Source organism: Aotus nancymaae, unplaced genomic scaffold, assembly GCF_030222135.1.
Source record: "Aotus nancymaae isolate 86718 unplaced genomic scaffold, 86718_ANA_hifiasm-v0.15.2.pri h1tg000020l, whole genome shotgun sequence".
NCBI classification, from domain to species: Eukaryota; Metazoa; Chordata; class Mammalia; order Primates; family Aotidae; genus Aotus; species Aotus nancymaae.
In genome coordinates this window covers 9222375-9248242 of record NW_026988432.1, presented here as the reverse complement: position 1 = coordinate 9248242, position 25868 = coordinate 9222375, and the positions used below count along the sequence as shown (strand labels likewise).

The 25868-nt window shown below is 33.4% G+C and overlaps 1 protein-coding gene across 4 annotated transcripts in view; it reads left to right on the top strand.

Moving 5' to 3' along the window:
* The window catches only part of CCDC102B (coiled-coil domain containing 102B), a 356597-nt gene that overhangs the window by 108781 nt on the left and 221948 nt on the right, over positions 1-25868 (top strand). For all 4 annotated transcript variants that reach the window (XR_010343607.1, XM_064379033.1, XM_064379034.1 and 1 more), the window contains exons 4-6: positions 1935-2555; positions 4966-5186; positions 12642-12750. Coding sequence is in view for 3 of the 4 variants with exons in the window: in XM_064379033.1 (XP_064235103.1) it covers positions 1935-2555; positions 4966-5186; positions 12642-12750 (951 nt within the window). In the remaining variant the exon portion in view is untranslated. The remainder of the gene's footprint in view (positions 1-1934; positions 2556-4965; positions 5187-12641; positions 12751-25868) is intronic.

The following is a 25868-nucleotide window of genomic DNA, read 5'->3' as shown; positions in this document are numbered from 1 at the left end:
GATTTATGATGTGTAACTATATAAAAGCAAATGAAAAAAGATGAGAGGATTTAATGTCATGCACATAAAATATTATCTAAGATTATTTACACCAGAAAAGCATATCTGAGAATAAAAATGGGTAATTATATCCAGCCATGGAACTTACATTAATTTACAAATTAAGCTGCATGTTTTCAGCACTTATTTTAAAGCAAAAATTTTACTTACTGTATTCTCAATATACCTACATTACTATGTTGAATAAAGAAATGGGTATCTGTATTGTTACATATGGTATGCCTTTACAAATTAATTTGCGTTTTGGTATTTATATGGAAAGTTGATTTCAATTCCTTTACAAAGCTTTGCAGTGGGCTAAGACTCTGTGTAGTGTTATCTATGCTGTAAAGTTTCCTCATTTCCAAGAGAGAGTCATAACTTCATCAGTACTCTTTAGACCACCTTGACCATACCTAAGAATCTAACACTGACTTGACACATATTACATAATAAACAACATGATTGAACAAATACATATATTTGTTATAATGTAAATTATGTGTATTTAAAACTTAACTGTGCTTGTCTGATCCACCAGACTGCAAAATCTTTGACACACAACAATCATGTCTTTTTCAAAATATTTTATTTTTAGAGCTTATCACAATATTAATCACAGTAATAAATTAATTCATGTATGAGTTAGATGTGCTTTTGCTTGAAAATAACAGAAAGCTCAACCATCATAACTTAAATAAATATAGGTTATCCTGCTCACATAGTAAAGAAGTCAGAGGTATGCAGTCTAGGTGTCATGCCACAATTTACACCTTAAATCAGGCTCTTTATCTTTATGATTCACCATTTTGAATGTTATGAGAAGGCTGTTATACTTACTTTCTTCCAGAACCACATCCTTTTTCAAACACAAGGAAGGAAGAGGAAAGAAAATTCCTCATTGTGATGTTCCCATATTTTTCTAGATGGGGAAGCCTTCTCAGTATACTTCATCTCACATCCCGGCAGCCAGAGCCAGGCCATAGGCCTGTCATGAAACTAGTCAACAGTCAATAGATGAAAAGCATCATGGAAAAGGCAGACTATGGGTTAACCTCTGGGATTGGGATAGAGGCTTATTTGCCCATAGATCAATAGGTTCTGCATTCTGCCTGAAAAAATTGAGGCTTAATTAGCAGGAAAAAAGAAAACCATTAAGTAGCTATTGGACCTTAAATATTACAGTTTGTATTTTTTAGTGGACAATGTTTTAATAGATATGACCTGAATAGAACTGGATTTGTCAGTATGAATTTTTTATATCATATGCAATCTTAAATTGCATCTTTATATTTTTACTTGTATTTGTTTGGCAAATTGAATATAAGCATTTTCTATTTCTTAGTGGATAATTACAAATGTTTAAATTCCTCTATATTTTTAGTTACATTGGGAAAATATGCAATATTGAAAAGATGGGGCTGGATGCGGTGGCTCACGCCTGTAATCCCAGCACTTTGAGAGGCCGAGGCAGGTGGATCACGAGGTCCATTCAAGACCAGCCTGGCCAAGATGGTGAAACCTCATCTTTACTAAAATACAAAATTTAGCCAGGCGTGGTGGTGCATGCTTGTAATCCCAGCTACTCGGGAGGTTGAGGCAGGGGAATCACTTGAATCTGGGAGGCAGAGGTTGCAGTGAGTCGAGATTGGGCTACTGCCCTCCAGCCTGGTGAAAGAGCAAGACTCTGTCTCAAAAAAGAGAAAAATAAAAGAACAAGCAAAAAAGAAAAAAAAGCAAAGCAAGACACACACAAACAAGCAAATGCATGTAAAGCAATGTATTTTTTTTGGGAAAAGATGCATTGTTTTCATAAATTTTCAAAAATGTAGGTCTTGTTCTTGTAATTGCAAGGGAAATTTCAGAAAGAAATTATGTTCTCTATCTTTTCTTAGGTCTTAAAGATAAATATGAATTTAGATTCCATTCATCGATTAATTGAGGAAACACAGATCTTCCAGATGCAGCAGTCATCAATTAAGTCACACTGTGACATGGTGGCACCTGCCTCACCCACCAGGGATACCTATAATACCTGCTTCCCATTTTATGGGCTACGATCTCATGCTGCTCACAATTTATGTGCACATTCTTGTAACACCAATGAATGGGATATTTGTGAAGAACTTCGCCTCCGGGAACTTGAAGAAGTCAAGGCCAGAGCTGCTCAGATGGAAAAGACCATGCGGTGGTGGTCGGACTGCACTGCCAACTGGAGAGAAAAATGGAGTAAAGTTCGAGCGGAAAGGAACAGTGCCAGGGAGGAAGGAAGACAACTCAGACTAAAACTAGAGATGGCAATGAAAGAATTGAGTACACTGAAAAAGAAACAGAGTTTGCCACCTCAGAAGGAGGCATTAGAAGCTAAAATCACCCAGGATCTGAAGCTTCCTGGTTTCAGAGAAGAATCCTGTGAACACAGAGAACAATTTCAATTTGGTTTTCAAATGTGTGAGTCTGTCAGAGAGTGTTTAGTAAAAAAACAATTTTCTACAAAGGAGGAAACAAATAATAAGGTAAGAAAAAAATCCAGAGGTGATGTGAATTTCTGAATGTCATATGTAGTTGACAGGGAGGAAGAAGGAAGTGACAAATCCAATGGTGACTATGCTAGTCCCAGGGCTACCGTAACAAAGTACCCTAATCAGGGTGGTTTAAGCAACAGAAATGCATTTTCTTACAATTGTAGAGGCTAGAAGTACACGATCAAGGTGCTAGCATGGTTGGTTTCTTCTGAAGCCTCTCTCCTTGGCTTATAGAATGCTGTTGTCTCCCTGTGTCTTCCATGGTCTTTTCTCTGTACACATGTCTGTGTCTTAAGTTCTTCTTTTAGGACACTCTAATGAACCTAATTTAACTAAATCATCTTCCTAAGGCCCTGTCTTCACCAACAATCGCATTCTGAGGTACTAGGGGGTTAGGACTTCAACAAATAAATTTTGGGAAAGCACACTTTCAGCCCATACCAGTTGTTTTACTAATATTTATAGGAAAAAAAACTCAGCTTTTTTTTTATCTGAAAAGAAAATATTTAGAGACATTTCTTTCCATTTACCTTAATTTGTCAAAATTGTAAACAATCCATAGCATAGTTTGAATATTTCTCAAAGTTTGGGACTCAAGCCTCATGATTAACTTCTTATAAAATGGGTACTGCAGGCAAATAGGATACTTTAGGAAATGCTTCATAATGGTCCACTGATGGAATTTCTTGATATACTTAGAATATCAGTTTCTGAGAATTCTGCACAAAACAAGTATAACTTTAACACGCCAATCAGTTTGTACACTTATTCATCCATGAACCGTCACCCTGTTTTGTTTGTTTGTTTGTTTGAACTTGGTAAATACTATTAACAACCCAAAGAACATACTTTGGGAACTCCTGTTACCTCTTATCATAATATCAGTTTATTTTGTTACCTCTTTCTACTTAATCCCATCTCTAATACATATTAGTTAATATCTGACACCTCTACTATTGCATTTAGTATTTTAAGCCATTCTATAATGTATAGAATTTATGGTAGGTAAAACCTAGAATTCATTGCAAATGAAATAATGAAGAAGATTACAATAATGTAATTACTTCTTCTTATTTGTTCTTCTACATTTTCTTTTAAAAGCATTCAATGTTGATAATCTAGGCTGTTAGTACCTTTGTATGTATTTTTTGGAAAATCATATATTCTCAAAATTGAGCTATATTAATGTGTGTGCTAGAGGAATACAATGATGAGCATAAGGGAACATAGCTCACATAATGTTCTCTGAATCCACAAAACTTTTTTATTATTACAAGTTACTAGACTTTGCGTTTGAGAGAATGAAGGATTCTCTTCACATGTATTATTATGGAAAATTCTCAATATTTTGGGATTTCTTCTTAAATATCTTTGTAACATTAATGTCAAGAAAAAATCAAACATAGTAGGTATTTATTAAAATTTATTTATTTGCAAAAAATCCTTCTGGAATTTCCTTCTGATAGTAGAAAAATAAATATTACCTGTTGAAAAAGTTTTAATCAGTTTTTTCCTTAAAATTTTGACCTATCTTTGCCAACTCTATGCCCAACAAGAAAGATATGTATATGTATCATTCATCTGACTTCAATACTTTCCATGAACAATACATCTTACTTTATTGTTTGTCAAAATATTATGATACAGATAATTGCAATACTCATTCTTGAGAGAATTAAGGAATGAATTATACTAGGTAATCCGGCATCCATATATTATTTAAAACATATAATATTGAAGTATTATGGAGATTTTACTTGAACTTGATTATTCAATGCGATTTTATTTGAAATTGTCTTTCACTTCAAACTTATAAACTAGGGTAAATTTAAATTATAGTCAAATACCAGTAGCATGAGTCCTGTGAAGTTTTTGAGTTATGCACTAAGAGTATTGATGCAGTTGCTGCTCTAGTATTGATGTCCATATCAAGTGTCCCATTAAATTCTATTTGAGATGTGACTCATGAATTAAAATAAAGCAATAAGTGAGCTTATTAAAATATTCAAGAGCTTTCTGAAAATTCTATCTTGTCTTTCAAAAATGTTAAAAAAAATAATTGCTCTGAAACTATGTCTTTCTTATGACAAAAGAAACTTGAAAAAGAATTCATCAACTCATTAAAAAATTCTTCACAGCTGTTCAACTTTGTGCATAGTTATTTTTAGCTATGATTAGAAAAAGAAAACAAAGAGCTAAAGCAGACCTTTTTAGAAATGTATGTTATTAAACAAGGTATAACGTAGAAAAGTTTGAAGAAGAATGCATAAGTTCGGCCACATAACACTTTTAGGTAATGATTTGATGTTGTATCGTAACATTTCTTTATGAAAATGTATTGTTGTCATGATTTTTCTCCTAAGGGGTTTAAATATCCAACGTAACTGTTTTATTTTTTCAGGAAGAAGGAGTGGTTATTGATTCTTCAAAATTAAATGAGGAGATGAAACCTAATCTAGATTGTGCTGATTTATTCAAGAATGGTGGTTCTGGAAATGGTGAAATGAAACCTGGGCTGAAACTGAAAGCAATAAATCTGCCTTTGGAAAATCAAGTAACTGAAATTTCAGCTTTGCAGGTGCATTTGGATGAGTTCCAAAAAATCTTATGGAAGGAAAGAGAGTAAGTGCTAATCATTCTCTACCTTAACCAAGTCTGTTTCAAACCACTTAAAATTGTTAACACTGATAGATTGGTCATTTGATAATGTATTTTATCCATGTTTAGTCATTATGTTTTAGTATTTAAAGAAATTAGTTTGACATATATTTTGAATTTTAAAAAGTAATCTATAACTTGTTAGTGTTCTTCATTCTCTTAAATTGACTTTTATCATGACTATGTTCTTACCATCTCTGGTAGATTCACTTTAATTTTATCTGAATTCTTAATGTACAAGGTTAAAATATCCAGTGTCTTATTTAATTTTTACAGCATCTTGGACTTGGTCAATAAATATGTTAATTTTAATAGCAGAAAAATATCACAATTTTCTGAGATATTGATTACAGAATAAGCTGTCTTATACATGGACCATTAAGGGCTTCAGGCTTGTGATTAATTGGCCTGGATATTCATCTTTGTTCTGATGTATTATAGCTATGGGACGTTGGCTGTTGCCCCTTTTGTGAAAATAGCTGTAGTGATGTTATGTTCCAGTTTTCTATTGTCTTGAAACAAACTTTTCCAAACAATGATCATTGATCATTAAAATATATCAACAGCAACCACTATGTCTTCTGTTGAAGAATCTTGAGCATGGCTTGGCATGGATATCCTTATCTCTGACTTGTGCCTTCAGCTGCAATGGCTCAAAGGCTGGCATGCCTGGAAGGCTGGGGGCTAGAGCCTCTTTCACTCATATATCTGGCAGTCCATCTCGGTTCTCATCTAGGCCTCAGCTGGGACACCTGCATTAGGGCTATTTATAAGGCTGTTTGTTTGGCTTCCTCACAACATCGGGGCTAGGTTGCAAGAGAACATCTTAAGAACACAGAAGAAAACACCATTTGAATGACTCTGCCTCACAAATAACTTAGCATCACTTCAGACCCACTTATCAGTGGTGGGCATCTCAAAGCCTGACTCAGATTCAAGAGACAGGCAATTTCAATGGAAGGAGTGTCAAAACAATTTTATAATAAGGGTGTGTAGGATGCAGTCATTGTGGCAAAGATCTTTGAAAAATACAGTCTGTCATAGCCTTTCTCACTGAATTCTCACGAAGATCAAGAACAAATAATGTCTGGTGAAGAGGCTAGTAATATGAAATGTTCAATATGGATTTTTGTTTCTTTGTGATTAGCTTACAATTTTATTAGCACAATGTGGAATATCTAATACATGTTAAAATGTGGTTCCAAAATCTAAAAATAATAATTTTTTTATCTCTTCGTTATGAAGTCTTAATGAGCAGAACCGGAAAAGCAAGAGGGATATGTATGCATATATAGACACAATATATTATATAAATACAAGTATATATTATATAATAGTTTTAATTTTCCTGGTTTAAATGGACTGAAATAGGGATAATTTTGCATACTAGCCATTCACAAATACAGTAAGTTCTTTATCTACCACTTATTTTCTGCCAGAAGTTTCTCATTAGTCCCTCTGAAATTTACTAGTGCCACCACTTCCTTTTTTAGATTCTTCTTCTATATTTCACTAGATGAATAGATTGTGATCATACAAGCATCTGTGTACAGAATAAATACTTATTACTCTACTAAGTGTACATTCCTAAGAGAGGCAACCAACATTAACGGAAAAAAGAATAAAATTGAATTGGATTTTTAGGCTTGTACATATAATGACAATTAATTTTATCTAGACCTATACATGTCAGTCACGTTCTAATCTCTGTGCTTTTATTTCTTGAAGGATTTAACTTTTTGGAAATTATAGACTTCTCTCCAACCCACTCACAGTATTACTTCCCTGATGCAGTCTAATAGGAGCAATGTAGAGCTGTGTTTTTCTAGATGTAAACTTTTCTATTCTAAGGTGTCAATTTTAAAGATATGTATATACTGTCTTTACACGTTTATCCACATACATGCACACAACGTATACTTTTTCCTGTCATGGAATAAATGAATAATTCTCAGAGGAAGTAAATTCTCCAGTTCTCAGTGACTTCAGTCTGTAATCTATAGACAGGTCAAAGAATAAGATAAAAAAGGAGACTTTCCATGGCCTTGTCTTCCCACTCTCCTCTTTAAGAAACAATCCCACGGATGTTATGAGTCATGATGCCTGTGTCCATGAATCAACATTTGCATGCAATCCACATGAGGCAATCACAGTCTTTTTTTTTTTCTATCACAAGAGAACATTTTCCAAGAATATAGGATATGCTATTACTTATAAATCCATCTAATCTTTTAAATTCTTTGTCCTGGAATCTCAGTGAGTGGGTGGCTTGAATTGAGAAGATGTGAATGTATTTTTTTTTCTGCATTCCTATCTAGTGGGAAAATTCTCTTCTTGACTAGTGCACAGAAATTAGCTCAGAAATTCAGGGAGTCATTTTTCCATTGTCCTTGACTAGAACCTCCTATTCAAATAGATGAAACTTTATTGATTTATTTGCACTCTGAGTACTGTTCAGTTTTATGAATAATTCTCCAGTATATAAAAGTTTCTCATATACTGAGACTTTATATATTTCTGATGACTTTCATAAAGACTTCCCAGGTAGAAAATTTGGAGTAAGACCAGGAAAACTGATCCTATTATAGAGCTGTGTGTACCTAAACATTTAAGAAAAGGAGCTTTGGCAATACAAAATCTCAAGTAACAGAGACTTAGATAAAATATTTTGAACTGTCTTAACATTCAGAATCAGTTTTCAAATTCCACTGCAGATACCTCCTTTATCACATAAAATGTTTGCTCTGTGTCTTTTAAGCTGAGCTTCAGGCTGGAGTGCAATGGCACAATCTCTACTCATTGCAACCTCAGCCTCCTGGGCTCAAGCCATCCTCTCACCTGAGCCTCCCGAGTAGCTGGAATTACAGGCTGTGCCACCATGCCTGGCTAATTTTATTTATTTTTTAAATTTGCAGTAGAGATGGGGTTTTGCCATATTGCCCAGGCTGGTCTCAAACTCTTGGCCTCAAGTGATCTATCCGCCTTGGTCTCCCAAAGTTCTGGGGTTACAGGGGTGAGCCACTGCGCCCAGCCCATTTTATCTTCTTAATTAATTTTTTTATGTAAGAAAAGTAATATGCTTCAATTGTTTTGCTTTGCTTCATTAAATGTTCAATTTTTTCTTAATATGATATTTAAAATCCAGGTTAGAAGTTTCAGCAAATTAAAAATGTTTCAAAGGTTATTTTTTATATATGTATGAGAGAGACAGATTTCTACCTTATATATATAAAGTAGCTATATATCTCAATTAATGAATACATTCATTAATATACATGTTATACATAATTATATATTTATATATAATGAATACATATCTCTCAATTAATGAATAAATTGACATGTAAATCTGGTTAATACTGTTTAATGTAATATTTATAAATATTAGAAAGTCAAGCTTACTTTGTTTCTTTATTAACTATCACTTAGGGAATATTCAATAAACCTTTACCATTTTTTAACTCCCAGCATCTATTTTGTGTTTTGGCAATTTGCTACGAAATGAAACAGAGTCTATATCTCTGCATAGATAATGAAAATGCCAGTAAGTCTCTACTACGGTTTCCTTTGCAATGAAGGTACAGACAATTGACTTAGGAATAGTGCATCAGAGGTGGCCACCTAGACTTTTAAGCAAAGCCAATACCTCAAGGCAGTAGACAGCATCCAGAATTCATGCATGAGGGGGAAACAGCAGCAGTAAGGGCAACGTGTTTCCAGAGGCAGCAGTGGCCTCTGGTGCCTAATGACATCACCCACTGTCCTGTGCTGGTGATCTTGAGGTCTTGCTGTAATGTCTCTACCTTAATGGTGGCCGAAATAGTGTGCTTACAGGAAGATGTCTATGGCTTTCTCATTAGTGTTTCTGGCTGCATGTGTTCCCCAGAGATTTCCCAGAAACTTTTTGAGCTATAATATCTTTTTCCACTCAAATTAGCTAATTTGAATATGTTTGCTTGGCAGACATATAATACTAAGAGAGTGTACAGGCAACAGAGAGGGGAGGTTACAGGCAGTGGGGTCTTCATGGGACCAGTTTTGTGGCATGAGAGTGGGTCTTGGTCCCCGTCTGCTTCATCTGCAAACATTGTCCTATGATTCTCCTGGAGATCTGAGCTTAATAATATTCTTTAAATACTTATCTTTTCTAATTAAATTAACTAACTGTATATGACTTGGCTCTTTGTAACAGCTGATTGCTAACATCCAGTGCTGAAAGATGTAATTATGAATAGTAGGAAGTGCAGTTGTAAAATGACATATATGCTGCTTATTTAAAGTATATTTGTATAAACTTGTTAGCAGTTTAATATTATCTCTCAATTTTGAACTGTTATAAAAATGAATATCTGCATCTCATTACAAATAATCATTTAATTTGGTAAGAACATTTTTATTCTTATACACCCTTTCAGAAAACAGTGTTCATTTTTTTCCAGTGAAATTTCCCACAGTTCAACAATGATTAACATTTATTTCTAGATATTAATTTTTGGGACCTTTCATTCCTGAGAAATATTTGAATAATATTCTTGTCTAGAAATTTAAATTTCATTTCCAATTATTGTGAAATTGTGACAGTAAACAAAGCATCAAACATGCATAGAAATATAATCACATATTCCCATAAAAATAATTTTGATTTACATTTTATCTTTTAGATTCTACAAATTTTAAATATTTTAGCAATATGATTTTAAAAGTTTATATCATCATATTAAAGATACTGTGTTTTTGCTGAACTTTGTCTTTAATTTTGTTCTCATAAAGAATGTGCACATAAAGTGTGTAACACTTTAGCATAAATATTGGATATTTTCCTTTGCCTTCTTGTAGCTCACATGTCCTGACAATAGGATATATCTCAGTTATAAATTTAACTATATTATTCATCAATTTTGAAAATCTCTGAAACACAGAATAAATTGATTAGGCTAGAAAATTAAGGATTTATAGGGTGCCCTCTGCTGCATAAATTTAGACATGCAATGTCCTTAATGCTGGCACAGAGACACAAAAGTTTTTGATGAGGCTATCAAAACACTAAAAATATTTTAAGTACCCCATTGTCATTAAATAATTTTTTAATGAATTACCTGTTTTCTCACTCCACTAACCTTTTACATAATAAGAATGTGTGATTTTCTTTTAGGAAACAAATACATATCAGGTATTTTCTTTATGATGTATACTTAAGGAGGTAAATATGACTTTGTTTGAAAATTTTTGAATTTGAATTTATTTTGTTTCTAAATTACCATTTAGTTCATTAAAATGTAATATCCAAAGCAGACATTTGATTTCTCAACATGTATGATTGTGTTACCTCTAGATTTTTTCAAGTATTATGTTTATTATTCTATTATAAATGAAATAATTTTCACAATTAATTTTAATGAGAAACATAAATATATGGTTTATTACACAAATGCAGTTAATTAAAGTCTTTTGTAAAATTATTTTATTACTTTAACATATGCCATTTGCTTTTTAAGTTTTTCAATTACTGACAGAACATTTCTACGTTCTACTCAAGAATATCTAAAAAATTAAAATTATAAATGTGATGATTCTTATCTTAAACATTTGAATGAAATTACAAACTTTTTATTATAATTTTCAATGTAAATTCACAGGTCTCAGTCAATACTCAATATCTTTTAAGTATTCTAATTTATCACCCAAAACTTAAAATGCACTCAAATGTTAGATATGCAACATATTTCATCCTATAAGGATTTGTACATATACTTTCTAAATCTAACACAGAATGCTAATACTTACTGATTTATTATTCTGTATTTAATTCTTTTCCTCTTGACATCCCAAACACAACTACTAAAACAAAAATTGTATAATAATAAGCAACTTGGGTGTCCTCAGCTGGGTAGGTTTACTTGTCTATCTGAAATTGTGACTGCTGTGGTTAATCTGGACTATGAACATTCATATTCAGTGTTCGTAAGACCTAAACTTTCAAGTTGAATCTTTTTGTTTGTTAATTTTGTTTAATATATTTGCTATGTTAATAAGGGATTCTAGATCAGAGTCCTATAAATGATGCTTTGCACCTTTTTTTTGCAACCTGTGTCTTTTGAGGTTAAGCTAAGCTCTAACTAATTCTTTTATATCCTCTTTCAATTTTATGGCTTGATTTATACAAATATAATTATATAACTTTTTAATAGGCTGCTTATCCATTTGATTGGATTAAACTAATACATTTACTGCCTAACACTACTTTGAATTATTATCATAGTATTGTTACCAGGAAGAATCATATTTCTTATAAATATTTAAATAACATTCAATTTTGATTTTGCATGCATTTTCTAGCTGTGTGAGTATGTTTCTAAAATCTTTCTAGTGACATTTAATATCATTGAAATAGATCCAAGTGTGCATATTAGTTAATTATGAATGCAATGAGTCTGTAACTAACAATCACAGAATCTCAGTGTCATATAACAAAATGTATTTACCTAGAGCTCAAACACACAAGTTGTTTTCAAACTTTTATTTCTGTCATCTCTGCTAATATCTCATTGTCAAATTCTAGAATTGAGGAATGAGGAAAACAACTCTGTCAGTGGAAGTAGAGAAAAATCAATGAGTATTTTTGAATAGTAATCAAATCTACCTTACAGATAAGGAAAGGCCAGCTTTAAAGGTCAATATGTGTTAATTACAACCAGAAATAAAGCAATTATCAATGACTCTAACCGACAGTGTGGGCAAACAAACAAACAAAAATCCAATGGTTGGGGTATTAAAAGGCTAAATTTTAATCCTCATTCTGTTGCTAATTCTACAAATAGAGAAATTAATTTCAATTATTTAGAATAATTTAAATAAGGATCCCAGTGAAATTTCTTTGTTACAACAAAATTTAAAATATTTAAAAATTATTTTTATATCCCCAGTAAATGACTATTTTTATGGTTGTTAGGTAGGCTTATTTGCATGCTCTGTCATTTCAAATGATTTTTTTTAATTCACATGCAGCCACAATATGAAGATTGATAAAAAAAAAAGTTAAAATTAGAAACATATATATCTTCCCATGTAAGAAAATATTATGAGTGAGAGGAATCGAGAGGCATGCATGAAGCATGTAGGAACATGTTTCTACATGAAACATCTAGGAACATTTTGCTTGAAGAAAGCAAGCAAAATGTTAACACTGGCAAAGCCAAATTAAATATATTTAATCTACTGTAAAGTTAATTGTCAGAATAATGAACTAAAAAAGTTGTATTCTATATCTATAATTTTTGATAAGTTGCAAAGTGTTTTTTCTCTTTAAGATCACATACAAATATAAAAAGTTAGGAAAATGGGTATGAAATTGGATGCATCCTTGTAATTATTTTAAAATTGAAGCCAACTTTTTTTTCTTTTATTTCTTAAATTATTTAGAATACGCACAGCTTTGGAGAAAGAAATAGAGAGACTAGAGTCAGCTTTGTCTCTGTGGAAATGGAAGTACGAAGAACTGAAAGAATCAAAGCCCAAAAATGTGAAAGAGGTATGGGGGCATATGACTTAAAGGAAGAAATGAAGGCTAGCTTTTTATTTCTTTGAATATGTAAGTAAGTGGTCAGAAAACAAAAGGCACAACAGACAAGAGGAAGGGAAGTTAAAAACTGGAATTTCCACTACAAGGGGAATATTTGAAATCACTTATCAATAGTGGACTTAATCAAATTCAGATTGTATGACATCTTGTTTTTATTAACACATCTGTGGCAGTTTTATGTTGGTTATTATTTCTTTTCAAAAATCTTACTGCACATATTTAAGATATAAAAATGATGTTTTGATATGCATATTGATAGATGGTTAATGATCAGCTACATGACACAATTAATTATTTATTCTAGGCACATGAGAGGGGACGGTTAAAGATTACCTCTGATAGCACACCATCTATCATAAATGATTTTCTCTTATTCTTTCATGAAGCAGTCTGAAAATACCAATCTATTTCAGGTGTATTAAGGTTCTTTTCATACCGACATTTTAGTTATTTGGGATCCGCCACTTGTCGGAATACTTTTCTTTTGCATTTTCATCAAGAAAATGCCATCATGAACCCTTCCCATTTCAATGATTTATTAGCACTTATGATTTAAGTTGTATTAATTGTACATGTTAACGTGTATTAAAGCATTGTATTACATAAGTATGTAGGGAAGAGTAATGAGTAAAGAAAAAAATGGCCAAAATAATGACTATTTTCACAAGAGTTAACATTTAATAGGTGTGTGTGCAATATAAATATTATATATACACATGTATACATGTATACACATACATATACATAGATATACAGATTCATAGTATTTATATGCACAGGAACCTGTCTCTGGGTGTGACATTCACAATACATTGATGTGTACTAGAAAAATAGTTCATGACACAAAAACATATTATGTTTAGAATGTATGTATATGTGCTCTGTAATATAATGGGTTCTAAAATTGACTGAAAAAGCTAATATATAAGATGCAAATAGTGTAAAATTTAATTTAAAAAAAAGTGCATTTACTCTCTCTTGCCACTAGTGTGCAGTACAGACTTGATAATCTTACTCTTAGTTTTGTAAACCTTTATTTAAGTAGCATTTATGTAGCAAACATACTGAAAAAGTCAAGTTTTTGAGTTGGTTTACAAAGCAATATGTGTATTTGAAAATGTCTAATGTTTTCTGTTTAAATATGATTTTTGGTAGCAAAATAAGTGAGAGAAAAAATTAAACTATGACTGTACACTGTAAGGTGGATCTTTATTTGATGACCATTCGGTTATGCTTATTAATACATATATGATGCTTGGTAGATTAAAAAGCTGACAGGATTTCAGAACAGAAGAAACCTCAAAATTTTTTAAAATTTGTCTATATATACTTTTGAGTGCATATTTCAGTTAAATGAAACACAAAGTTGAATAATGACTGCAATGAATGTAAAAAATTTTTTGTAGACATTGAAAATTTGTAAATATAAAGATCAAACATTATTTGAATTATATGAAAAAATTTTAAAATATGCCTTTTCATTTCCAACAAAACATTTCTTATGTTCTTAGGATTTTTTTTTGAGAAATGTGATATGTGCATAAGTTTAAATTATTTTATAAAATAAGATGACATGTGTAACAATGTTTAGTAACTAAACAAATAAGAATACTTCGAATGAATTTAATTATTTATATATTCTTTGTTTAATCATATCTTATAATGGGTTATAACAGGTAAGAATTTTAGGCTACATTTAGAAATAGTATTGTAGCACAAGTATAAGTGTAAAATATTCATAGTCTCCATACAGTCGATTGACAGGTATGTAATGATGCATTCCTTGAAATTTCATGTAAATTGTTCTTTCTTACTCCCTTTGTTCTCAAAAATTCTGATAATGACCTTTGCATTTATCGTAGCTCATCATCTCTAAGAATGTTTGAATACAAGTGTAATTTCTGTTGTAGATGCCTAAAATGTTAAAAGCAAATACATGCCTGTCTAAGAACTGCTGATGGAAAGATTAGCAATTGTTAAAGTTGGAAACAGATGTGCTTAATAGACCTAGCACTGTAAAAATGCATTTGAAAGTCTAGTGTGCTTCTGGAGGGAAATCATTCTTAAATTACTGACGTATAGAGAAGGGAAAAGATAAAAATTTAATTGTAAAATCTAAGTGTTTAAAATACAACCAAGAAAATGCATAGTAGAGGTAATTATATCCAAAATGCTGTTTTCATGCTGAATTTAATACTTATTCAGCTTTTCATTTGTAAGTCCATACATATTGATTCAGAGTTAGATTATGAATTCTGAGTGTGTGGAAAGGATCATTTATATGAAATTTCATGGTCTGGAGGATCAAATATTCATGTAAGTAATATTGATTACACATAATTCTGGTACCTCATTTTAACAATCAGTGACTCTGACTCTTTCCATAATGTAAGAGACTCTTTTTTTATTTTTTTATTTTCTTTGAATATTGTGAGCATTTGCTTGGAATGTTCTAATAGATTTTCTTAATAAGTCACCTTATTGTGATCATAACAATGTGCCTAGTAGCTTATAATATATAATATTCTTTCATAAATATTTATAAACACTTACAGAGACACAGGCATTGTTGGGCCCCTTTATGGCTTACACTGAAGCCTTATTTTAAACACCTGAAAATACCTTTCTGATTTGGGAGAAAATAGAATATTAGAATTACTAGTTGTATGTAGCAAAAATTCTATACTCACACCTTATCTTTTTAAAACATGTGGCATATAGGAGCTATTCTGCACACATCAAGGCAGGTCCTTACAGATAGTTATTAGAAATGGGCATATTGTTGAATATTAGTGCAGTTCTGGGCTCAATGCTAATTTTGAAACATTGCCTCTTATTGCTATTCCTGTGGCTTAAAGAAATTTTTCCATAGAAGTGACTATGAACATTAATGTATCTTATCAATTCTGCCTCCAAACTGTATCTCACATCATTCCTTTCCATCCCTGCTACTTCCCCAGACACAGCCATCATCATCTCCTTGCCTTTTCTTCCCAGGTTTCTTTACCACCACTGTTGACCTATTTAAATTCATTTTACACCCACCAAGTAGCATGATATTTCTAAGACATTACATCGGATTGTATTAGCCAGTGGTTTGAAACACTTCAGTGAATTCTCTATTACTTAGTGGATAGCTGCCTTCCAAATAATTCAGCAGTCCAAGAAGGTCCACATTCACCTTCCTAAACCATCAGAGGCTGATGGTCCAGTGGATGCCCATTGACATCACTCTTCCCTACCCTAACTGCTCTAACAAGCAATATCCCAAATTCCAGTACATAATACCCAATAGGTGATGACTGTTGACTCATGCAAAGCCCTACCTGTGTTAGTAGGGCAGCCTTCTTTATCTATCCAGTGACTCTGCTGTCCTTCAGGTTCTCAGAGGTTCATGCAGCTTGACACGAGGTCATCTGATCAGAGATTAGAAAAAAGAGAGAAAGGAGGATTATATAAAGATGATTTATATTATATAGACCAGGCTTGGAAGTAGTGTACATTATTTCCACTTATAATTCACAGATGAGTACTCATTTGCATAACAATACCTAATCGCAAAGAATGTTGAGCAATGTATTTAAGCGGACACCCCAAAAGAAAAAGAAAATGGAATTGGTAAGCATCTAATTAGTTTCTGCAGCACGAGTCAATATGTTACATGTTATAGTCATACTTACTAATATCACATTATCTATTAATAAATACATTAATTAAAATATGCTTTCATTAGTGTTGATAAATACATTTTGAGAAGTTTGCCTTTTATTTAAGGAAAAGTGGGCCTTCTAATCCTGATCTTTCATACTGAGAGCTTAACTTACATCTGGAGACCTGGGGTAGACTAGTGGAAACCTTTTCCCGCCCCCCGCCATGATACTCTTTCACTCTGTGTCCTATGTCCTGGAGAAAGATTGCAGAATGAGTGCTTCTCAAGATATATCTTTTCCCAAAGAAATGGGGAGAGAGGAAGGAGTAGAGCTACTTGTGCTGAGTTTCGTCTTTTAAACTCACCAACAGGACAATCCCTCTTCCCTCTGGGTGACAGAGGGAAAGAAACTTGGAGTCTTAAGAGTGTTACTAGAGCAGCCGGCCATTTACAGGGATGGATGTTTTGAGTAGAGACTGTTTTCTCCTTTTACCATTCATCATGGCCTACATGGTTTCACTTCTGTAGCACCTCTTCTGTCCTTTCTTGGTCATTTTCCCCTGCCCATGCTTACTTCTAGCTACACTGGCTTTCATTCATTTCATCAAATGAACCAAACTTCTTCCTACTCAATGGCTAGATCCATGCTGTTTTTTTGTTGTTGTTGTTGAAAATATCACACACTTCACATCTCTTTCCCCTCCTACACCAGCCACACCTTGTGACTAACCTCAGTTTATACATCACTTCATTAAAAAGAAATAGTCTCTGTCCAAAGCATGTTTCCTTTCCTATCTTTTCTCAAAGCAATATGTGATACTTTAAAAGACTTTATCCAACTGTGTGGTTCTTTTTATATGTGTTTACTGTTGCTTTCCCCATTGAACTGTCAGCTTCATGAGGATATACATCATGTCTGCTTACTCGCCTCTCCATACTCAATGATGAATAAATGTGCTTAATATTTGTGGTGAATATTAAATGAATGAAGCACTGTACTAACACTTTTCTGAATAGCTATAAATGCTTACTTTTCTAAACAGAGGTTATGGCTATAGCGTAAGGAGAGTAGTTCACTTCCTGGACTTGTCTTTTGTTAGTAACTGAGTCTACTGCCCTCCATCCCTAAGGATTTTAGATTTTCAGGGCACTGGAATGAAGTCTTATCCATCATCAAAAATCTGTTCAGCTTGTTCTTTACATGACATAAATTAGCTTATCAGGCTGAAGAGTGAGGCAGATAAAACACCATGGTAGAATTCAGCAAGTGTACAAAAAATGAAGCATATGGGATACCACTTTGCTAATATAAGTACCTTCAAGACCTTTTAAGCAAACGTGATTAAGAATAATATAAGCACTGAATTACATAAGTCAGAATTAATTAAACTATGAGGGGATAATTTATAGGCATTGTCAAGCTGACTCTCAGAACACCGAGATGACATACTTAACTTCAAGACTAGTATAAGGATTATGAAATAAATTTAGGCCTTTCAGAATCTACTCTACTTGTAGTAACATTAAATGATGAAGAAAAAGAGAAGTTAAGTTAAGCAATAACATTTTAAAATTTAAAACACAACAAAAAGAAAACAGCTCCTATTTAATTAGCCTAGTCAGTAGTTTGAGGATAATGATAAAAGTAGACTAAAAAGATATAAAGAATGAGGTCTCTAAGTGAGTTACACAGGTAAGTACCTCACACAATGGCAATATTTTATACTATGGGGAGCATTTGGTCTATGAAACGTCTTCATTTTATATTTCAGATGATGGGATAGTTTCCAGTGACTAATGTTCATAAATTCAAAGCTTCTGTTTTGTTTTTCATTATCAGAAGTCTTTACAGGGACATTCAGTTAAGACAATTCCATAGATAAAGATTCTCCTCTTATTAAATGGCATTAGTCATTTTACCTAGAGGACCAGTTTTTGTTTTGAAAGGGAGATCGGACCAGCAGGCCGCCTTCCTTCTTTTCTTCTCCCTAAGGGTGTGGCTGCTTCCATCCCTGCCACCATGTACAGACAACAAAGGTATTAATCATATACAAGAGAATGCAAAATCAGACTGAAAACAAATATATATTGTCTCATTTTAAAAATCTTCTTTCTATGTTATAAACATACGTGGAATGATACATTTAAATTGTCTCTTCTTTTCATACACATCATATGTCAGATTTTACTGTATAAACATTCCCTTCTATTATATTTATTTATTTACTTGTTTTTGTTTCTGAGACAGGGTCTTGTAATATTGCCCAGGCTAGATTGCAGTGGCAAATCATAGCTTACTGTAACCTAGGACTCCTGGGCTCAAGCTAACCTCCTGCTTTGGCCTTCCACAGTGCTGTGATTACATGTGTGAGCCACAGTACCTGCCCTTTTTTTTCAAGTGTATAATTAAGGGCAAGAATCTAAGGTCAGGACTTCATAATTTGTTGGAGTTTGGATGGGGCGTTTTTATATACACTGAGATAAAATTGATTATATGGGGAATATGATTGAAAAATGGAGAGTGTTTTTTTTCCTTGTTAGAATATCTGAACCAAATACAATAATAAATTATGATGCACTTCTATAATTCTGCCAGTTTTAACTATCTTAAGTTAAAGAATAGTTTATTTTGGTTAGTGGATTATAACATTAGTATTTCATAACCACACAGATTCTTTGAAGAATAACAATCAACTTCCAAAAGATATGCTTGTAAACTTACCAATAAAAATTACAGATATTTTGTATAGGACATATGAAATCTAAAATAAAATAAAAATTCTATGTGTATAGTTCACTAGTGTATCCTGAATAATATTATGTAGCCACTACATTGCATGAAAACAGCCATGAAAATGAGCCATGTATCAATGAACAGAGAAATCTTGATTCCTTTGGATGAGGCAGGATAATAGTAAAAACATTCAGGGAATTAAAATAAAACAAAAAAAACAGCAACTCAAAACAGAAAAAAAGGACCCCCTCAAAAAAACAAACAAACAAACAAACAAAAAAAACAGTGAGCCACCATCTTTTTGGCCAGACATGGGCTACTGTAGTAGTAATATTTGAATCAAATCAACATTCTAGCCAACTGATTTTCTTAAGATGCAGGTCTCATGATTTTGGTTTTCAGCCACTTTTTAGTTAATCATTATATCTTGCTGAGCTAAATTCTTGCTTTAGATCATATCATAGGCTACTGGTTATCCTCTAGAGAACAGCACTTGAATGAGGCAGCACCAGGATTGTATCCAGGATAGCAGATCAAAGTATCACAAGTTATATGGAAGCAACTTGGTTTAACTGCTCTGATGAGAAGGGGCTATGGAATGGAGAAGACTCACAGCATCACCATCACCTCGCCAGGGTTGTGGGTGTCTTCGTTAGTAGTTATAGATTTAACGAGAGTTAAGAAATCATAAAGAGGGCATGTTTAGCTATTATTTTTCCAGAGATCACATGGGAGGTTTGAAGACATATGATGTCATCTTGGAACTGAAGATATTCTTTGAAATGAATTTTAGAACGTTTAATTGTCACTTGAGACAATACTTCTATGTAATGTAGTTCTGAAGTTATGATCAAAGCTAGTAGAAGATATAATTCTATATCTATATTAAAACATCTAATGTGTACAAAATGAGGTTCTCAAGGAATCTCATAAGGGTTCTCACATGGATAATCTGAATCCTATTTAAACAGTTAAAAATTCTTTAATGCAGTTGTACTGAATTAACAGAATCCATCAGATTCAACTGAGAAGCTCTTTGTTGTTCTTTTTTAACACATGTCTAGATCCCTCTTTGGGGATTTTTTGTCTAATTGATTAAGTATGCTTCTCAGATTTCTGTGCTTTGGAGAAGCTAATTATTTTGACATATACATTGAGATTTGCTGCTTTAAGATATCAGATTGCAAAGCTGGAGGATATCATAGAGATCCCAAAGACCAACTATGATTGTTAATTTTATGTGACAACTTGACTAGCCCATGTGATTAATATTTGAATCCATAGATGGGGTAAAGTTGATTGCCCTCCCCAGTGCAGGTGGCACCCATCCAATCAGTCAAAGGTCTGAATAGATCAGAGTCTGAACCTCCATAAGTAAAAGGGAACTCCTCCTGCCTGATTGCCTTTGAGTTTGGACATTGTTTTTTTTTTTTGACTTCAGGCTGTAACTACACTATCGGCTCTCCTGGGTCTCCAGTTTGCCAGTTGCAGATCTTAAATCTTAGATCTGCAACTGGCAAATCCACATCACCTTCCACAATCTCTTTATATGTAAATATCTGTGTATTTATAATATATGTGTGTATTTATAACTTATTAATATATAATACCAGATACAATGTCTCTAAAGATATACAAATGTGTTTACATGTTCATATAAACACGCTCACACACACACACACACACACACACACACACACCCTATTTGTTCTGTTTCTCTGCAGAGGCTTGGCTCATGCACCAATCTTACTGAAAGAGCCACAACTTGACCCAAGTATACTTGCTGCTGCAAGTGCCAGTTTCTTTCCACTCAATGTTTTTTCTTCTTTTGCTGCGTTTATTATTGGCAATGAAAGAGCTATGAGAGTTATGTGTGCTTCTAGTTTGTAATTTTAAATTTGAAATGAAATAGTCATCCCTTGGTATCTGTGGGGAATTGTTTCCAGGATCTTCTGCAGATACCAAAATCCACAGATGTTCAAGTCCCTTACATAAAATGGCATAGTGTTTTCATACAACCTATTCACATCCTCTCATATACTTACATTGTTTCTAGATTACTTGTAATTCCTAATACACCATTTCTAGATTACTTATAATTCCTGCACACTGTTTCATTCATGTGGATTCAACATAGCAGGTTGGCACCTGGCAAATTCAAGTTTTGCTTTTTAGAGCTCTGTAGAATTTTTTTCTGAATATTTCTGATCTTTGATTCCATGGGTACAAAAATCACAGATATGGAGGTATATGCTTTATCTAACTTACTGTTTATATTGATTAGTAGGTTGACTTAAAATAATTTTCTATGTATTGTAGAAAATATATTGTGATAACATAAGGATACTTGATATTTGTTTGATTTATTTTTACTTTTTTTTGAATGAAACCGTTTTTGATTGTACAAAGGTGAAAAAGTGCAATTCCTCCTCTATATAGTGGTGAGTTCACACTACACCCACCACAGGTGGGTTCACAGTGAAGCTCAAAAAGTTTGAGTTTCAGGGCCCCTTTCTTGTCCCAGTCTCTAACAGGACTATGACAGAGATCCTAGCAAGATGTAAGTGTGATCACATGTGTTTTTGTGCATTTTTCGTAAGATAATTGAGACACACTTGTTAATATATCTGTTTCGACTCTGACTTTTCACCCAATATTCTTGCTTCCTTCTCTATTGTAGCTGCAGAAATATTTGCGATCTTGCCAAGTTGAAGTTGAGCTGAGACTACATATAGTTTATAGATAGTGAAATATATTTTTTAAATGTTTCTTATGTATATGTAGTCAATAGGGAAGTTCTCCCATTTCTGGCATGTACTTGATAATGCACCATACTTCTAAATGAAAATTACATAAAATACACTTTTTTAAGAATACTTACATTTGTGGGATAGAAACTTCAAAGAGTGAATATTCCAAACAAGAAATACATCTTTGTGTTAGATTGTGAGCTTATTGCTCTCAATTTCATTCTCAAAAAATGATTGACTATTGGAAAAAGCCTGGAAAAAAAGACTAAATGCTATCTATGAAAAATGATATTACTTTATCACTGTCATACTAAAAGTTGTTAGAGTATATAAAGCCAAAATGCAAGGAAAAAGTATTAGTTATTTTTCAAATTATTACTAGAACTTTTAAGATGTCTTCTAGATTTTACTATGTTTTCTGTGATTCTTTTTAATAGTATTTGTCAGCTCTCCAAAGTTGGCCAATTGTTGTTTTCTCATTTCAAAGAAATATTTACTTTTATTCCCAAATTTTCTTTATCCTCAAATTGTAAAAAAAAAAAATCAGAGTCAATGAACCCTTTATTTATGATCCTCTGCATTCCTTTAGGTTAACCCCCAAGACTCCATTACGCGTCCCTCTTCTTTATAGTGCTGTGACCCAGTGCACACGTTGTGCTATAAGCACACACACCCACTTATAATAAAGTGTGTGTTTGCACTTCAGCACACATCTGATCATATTTACATCCTGCTAGGACCTTTGTCAAGGTCCTGTTAGAGGCTTAGAAAAGATAGGGGCTCTGAAACTCAAACTCTTTTAGCTTTACTGTGAACCCACCTGTGCAGAGGAGGAATTGTACTTCTTCTCCTTTGTAGAATCAAAATTGGTTTAGTTCAAAAATAAAAATAAAAATAAATCAAACAAATATCAGGTATCTTTATATTAGTATAATATGTTCTCCACAATACATATAAAAATTATTTTTAATAATAATAATAAGAAGCAGCTAAAAAAGTTCTGAGTTTCAGTACGCCTATCTTTTTAGGTCTCTAACAGGACCTTGACAGAGGTCCTAGCAGAATGTAAATATGATAACAGGAGAACACATGGATGCAGGAAGGGGAACATAGTACATTGGGGCCTGTTGGGGTGAGGGGGCTAAGGGAGGGACAGCATAAGGTGAAATACCTAATGTAGATGACGGGTTGATGGGGTGCAGCAAACTACCATGACACGTGATACCTATGTAACAAACCTGCACATTCTGCACATATACCCCAGAACTTAAAGTGTAATAAAAAAAGAAAAAAAAATTTAAGTCAACCCACTAATCAATATAAACAACAAGTTAAATAAGGTATATATCTCTTCTGTGAGTTTTGTATCCATGGATTCAATCAATCTCAGATCAGAAATATTCAGGAAAAATTTCTATAGAGTTCTAAAAAGCAAAACTTGAATTTGCCAGGTGGAGAAGTGATTATACACACTTAAAATACATGCCTCTTTGTCTATAGGGTTCAATCACCCTGAGGACAGAAACCATCCTTTCTATGAAAAAACTCTTTGTGGGCTCTTGGTACCTCAGGGTCTGACTCTTAGAAGTATCAGCAGATGCATGAAGATGGGCTTAATGGGAGCAGATAAAGAACACTTTAGGGCATGGGAAGGAAAGTGCTGAGAATTAGCACTGCTTATTTTATCTTATTCACTATTGCTCTGACTTTTGTTTTTTCTACATAAGTGACTTTTGCTGATTGTGTTTGCATTGTTCACACAAAAAGGCACAAAGTCCCTAAAAAGAAAAGTGAGATTTTGTCAGTGATTTGGTCACAGAAAATATTTGCATAGGTCAGACTCATATTCCCAAAGATTTCAAGAATGTCGTAAGTGAGGGGAGAGTTAGGGAATGTATTAACACATTTTTTTTTTTTTTTTTTTTTTGAGACGGAGTCTCGCTCTTGTTACCCAGGCTGGAGTGCAATGGCGCGATCTCGGCTCACCGCAACCTCCGCCTCCTGGGTTCAGGCAATTCTCCTGCCTCAGCCTCCTGAGTAGCTGGGATTACAGGCACGCGCCACCGTGCCCAGCTAATTTTTTTGTATTAATAGAGACGGGGTTTCACAATGTTGACCAGGATGGTCTCGATCTCTCGACCTCGTGATCCACCCGCCTCGGCCTCCCAAAGTGCTGGGATTACAGGCTTGAGCCACCGCGCCCGGCCCTGTATTAACACATTTTAAGTCACCCCATTAGCAAAACATTATATAAGAAACAGTGTTTCCAAGAGTAATTTATTTGCATAAGTAAGCAGCATCACACGTTCAAGTCCCATTGCAAGATGGACACACAGAGTTCTAGGTTAGGAAACTCCTCTTTGAACCACATACTCAATGTCAACTTATGAAATACGTAAAGAGGTGAGACAGTAGGGTTTTTGACTCTTCCTAAGATAGGGGTGCCAATAAGATACATTAAGAGGTGAAAGCTCTTGTTATGTTTCGGATCATTTTATTAAGAATGCTCCAAGCAGAAGCTCTTTGAGATTTAAAATTTAGTCAGAAGGCATAATCGCTGTAATCCTTTTGAATAAAACAACCTTTGCTCTTTACATATTTTAACAGATTTATTGAAATATAATTCTCATACCATACAATTCATTCACTTAAAAATACAACTAAGTGGCTTTTAATATATTTACAGAGTTGTGTAACTAATACCATAATCAACTGTAGAATATTTTCATCAGTCTGAGAAGAAACTCAGTATACATTTATAGTCATTCCTTATTTCTCTCCAGCCCTAAGAGCCTGAGAATACCATTAACTAATTTTATGCTGTAGATTTGCCTCTTCTGGGAATTTCATATAAACGGAATTTTGTGACTTTCACTTCAGATAGGTTTTCAGAGTTTCTGTTATCTGCTATGACAGTACCTTTTTCTGCACAATTCAATAAAGAACATATACATGATGATTTTTAAAAACTGAATAACTTATTTAGAAAAAATATTAAATGGTGTAATTTTCTCTTTCCCATAAGAAAAATATTAATATTCAGGTATGTGTTAGTCATGTCTGAGGCAAGAAACAAAAATTTTAAAATATTATTTTCCTTAAATGAAAACTTTAGATTCGGCAGAAATATGGGCCACTTTCTCCTGTTTGGTAGAGAAGGAATGAGTCAGAAAACAAAAGCAAACATTTTAATTTCCAAGGCTTTGCAGAAATGTAAGAAGCTCTTTCATTGTGACCAGAGTTGGCGCTAAGTTTTTACTTCATAAAGTTAAATCACATACTTTAACTTCAATAAAATATACCCAAACATGAATATTTTTCTTTAGTTTTATATTACAGTAATTATTGTACAGCTTTAGGCAATATGTAATTAAGAATTAAAGAATGCTAATTATTTTAAAACTCTATTGTCTGTAGGAAAAAATGTAAAACGCGCATTTCTTCTGAATAGCTTTTTTTCTCATCTTTTTCTTTCTTTTCTTTTTCTTTTTCTTTTTTTACTTGCTCTGTCTCCAGGGCACGATCCCGGCTCACTGCAATCTCCGCCTCCCTGATTCAAGCGATTACCCTGCCTCGGCCTCTGAGTAGCTGGGACTACGCGTGCCACCACGCCCAGCTAATTTTTGTATTTTTAGTAAAGGTGCGGTTTCACCATGTTGTCCAGGATGGTCTCAATCTCCTTACCTTGCATTCCGCTGTCCTTGGCCTCCCAAAGTGCTGGGATTACAGGTGTCAGCCGCTGCACCCGGCCATTTTTTCCTTCTTTTAAGAAACACAGTCTTGCTCTGTTGCTCATGCTGGAGTGCAATGGCAGGAGATCCTAGCTCACTGAAGCGTTAAAACCCCTGGCTCGAGTGATCCTCCCACCTCAGCCTCTAGAGTAGTTTGGATGACAGCCATGCACCACCACAACTGGCTAATTTTTAAGTTTTTA